At 48.7% G+C, this 2622-nt stretch overlaps 1 protein-coding gene across 1 annotated transcript; it reads left to right on the forward strand.

The window, feature by feature from the left end:
- The first annotated feature begins 949 nt into the window (after positions 1-949).
- Positions 950-1988, forward strand: LOC119310028. The gene has a single exon (XM_037585897.1). The coding sequence runs from the start codon at positions 981-983 to the stop codon at positions 1986-1988; it is 1008 nt and encodes a 335-aa protein (XP_037441794.1). The 5' UTR covers positions 950-980.
- Positions 1989-2622: the final 634 nt, after the last annotated feature.

Below are 2622 nucleotides of genomic sequence, written 5' to 3' on the forward strand. Positions count from 1 at the left end.
GAAGACGGAGCCGGGTCTCCCGCCGGTGAAGACGGAGCCGGGGCTGGCGCCGGTGAAGACGGAGCACGGCGAGGTCGAGCTCGACGACGACGTGGCCCTTGAATGGGCACGCCAAGACTCCCTGAAGATGGCGAGGGAGCACCAGTGCGCCGCCCTGCGGCACTTCGTGCAGCGCCGCCGAGGCTGCGACGAAGGAGGAGTCGTCATCATCAACGACAGCGACGACGACGACGCGCCGCCGCCGCCACCAGCCGGGGAGGGGTCCAGCAGCGGCGCCCGAGTCAAAGAGGAGAAGGCCGACGATGGCGGCGACGACGGCGACTTCTCGGCCTTCGGCAAGTTTTTTTTGATTAGTTTGTATATGTAATGGCGACTACTCGATTTAAATCCGCGAATATAAAGCCCAAGTTTGCTGAAATTTGACGTGTTTTAGTCGAAATTTGGCGTGTTTTAGCCCTTGAATGCTATACAATTTTTTTTCTTCGCGCGTGGGGGCGGCCCTGGGGCCGGCGGCTGGGGACCAACTCGCCCCAGACCCATTTTTTGCCCCGGGTCAACCCCAGGCGGCGATTTTAGGCGCCCCCGGGGGGCCAACGGGTGGAGATGCTCCCTCAAGGTGCACCGGCCGTTGGACTAGGTTGTTGAGATAGGTGGCCTAGTCCACCATAGACTATGCACCGTCCCTCATGAAGATAGAAAAATACAAGAGCAGCTTTAGAGCCGGTGTTCATGTGACCTTGCACATCTCAAGGACATTGTGAACATTGATTAATACAGGAGTAGGTTTGAAGCACATAGACAGCCATGTGCCCCGGAAGAATCTTCACCACGAGGGAAAGATCAACCAATTATAAGAGCACAAGTTGGTTAAACAGAAAGGGGAGAAGACTTTGAAGTTGTTTTAAGAGTGCGCTGAGACGCGAGTTAGGAGCACAGCCAACCTCAAAAACTCCAACCAACTTCCAAACCACATACTGGCCATGGACGCCAAGCTGATGGTGGCCACAGACGGTGGCGATGTCAACATGTTGAAGGATGGGTTGAACAAGGAGGATGCCATGTCGATGGTTGATGCGACGGCGACGAGTAAGAAGCCTTCCGAAGACAACCCATCCCCAGCTGGTACCATCAATCCCTTGCTTCTGTTATCGGCACGCGAGGGCTCCTCGATGGCACTGAGTGTCCTTTTAGAGAGGGAAGATGCAAAACGTCCACCACTGATGATTATTTCTCAAGAATTTCTCGAGTTGGTAGAAGGAGGCAGCAGCGCTGAAGGAAGAACTGCAGTATCAATTGTTGGTGATGTAGAAGAGGGCGTCGACGACCAGCCTGCTGCTTCACTTGCAGATGGAGCACTCCTCAAGGGCGTCACTCCTGATGGTGATACTGCACTACATGTGGTCGCACAGAATCAGGAGGATGGCAAACATTTCCTGGAGTATGCCGGCATCATCTACGGAAGGGACATGGGGCTCCTGTTTGCGAAGAATCACAAGGGTGACACACCCTTGCATTGTGCTGCCCGAGCTGGGAACTCCAAAATGGTTTCTCATCTCATGGATTTAGCTGCACGTGAGGGCGCTGACACGAAGCTCAGGCTCCTGAGAATGGAAAATAAGCGTCACGAGACGGCCCTGCATGAGGCTGTCCGATTTGAGGATGGTCGATTTCTGGGTCGGAAGGAGAGAAGATCATTGCTTGATACTACTCACACCATTGGAGAAGAAAATAATAAGGAAGCTCAAGCTGCTGCCGGCGCATCGGAAGAAAAGAATATAGTCAAACTACTGATGGGTGCTGATCCAGAGTTAGCTAATTATCCTGCAGATGGCGTTTCACCCTTGTATCTAGCCATCTTGCTAGGGAAGAGCACTATTGCATTGATTCTATACGATAAGAGTGGTGGCAATCTCTCCTATTCCGGAGCTGATGGACAAAATGCCCTGCATGTTGGTGTTCTTCCACACAGAGACTCAGGTACTCACTAAAGGCATCTATATTTTAAAATTTCCTTGTCTACTCCCTCCTTCTATAACATATAGCATCCCCTCGAATTTGAAGCCTAAATTTAACATAAATTTTACTAACAAACTCTAAATTATATACCATAAAAGCTATACCATTGAAAACCCTTTCCGAATATTATGGGCCATCCGCCCCCCCCCCCCTCCCAACACACACACACAAAAAGCAACTTTCTTGTTCATATTAGTACTACTTCTCATGCTGATCACTTGTAGGCCAAAGTTGACATAATACCCTAAATTACCTCCATCAATTCTCTCAAAGGTTCATTTAACCCCCTCTTAATTTCTGTTGTCTGGTACTGTCTATTATATGCTCAAAGCATAATACATAAAAAAATGACTGCCAATTCTCATGAAAAAGGAAAACATCTATCTGTTGATTTCATAAACCCCAACTGGTATCATAATTTCAATAACTTAATTTTGAACTCACCTCTAGAGGTATGATGAGCCATTAAGACTCTTTTTTCTTGCTCTAAACACAGTTGCATGACAAGCAAATTCTCATGAAAAAGAAAATCAATCAATGTTGGTCGTGTCATTAGTCATGATGTTGTTGTCTTAATGTAGGAACATGATTTAAATAAAGACTGAA

The sequence above is a fragment of the Triticum dicoccoides genome, chromosome 5B (assembly GCF_002162155.2).
Source record: "Triticum dicoccoides isolate Atlit2015 ecotype Zavitan chromosome 5B, WEW_v2.0, whole genome shotgun sequence".
Lineage (NCBI taxonomy): Eukaryota > Viridiplantae > Streptophyta > Magnoliopsida > Poales > Poaceae > Triticum > Triticum dicoccoides.

Bases quoted from the DNA above. Each gene is read 5' to 3' on its own strand.
- LOC119310028 (XM_037585897.1), top strand. From the start codon at position 981: ATGGACGCCAAGCTGATGGTGGCCACAGACGGTGGCGATGTCAACATG.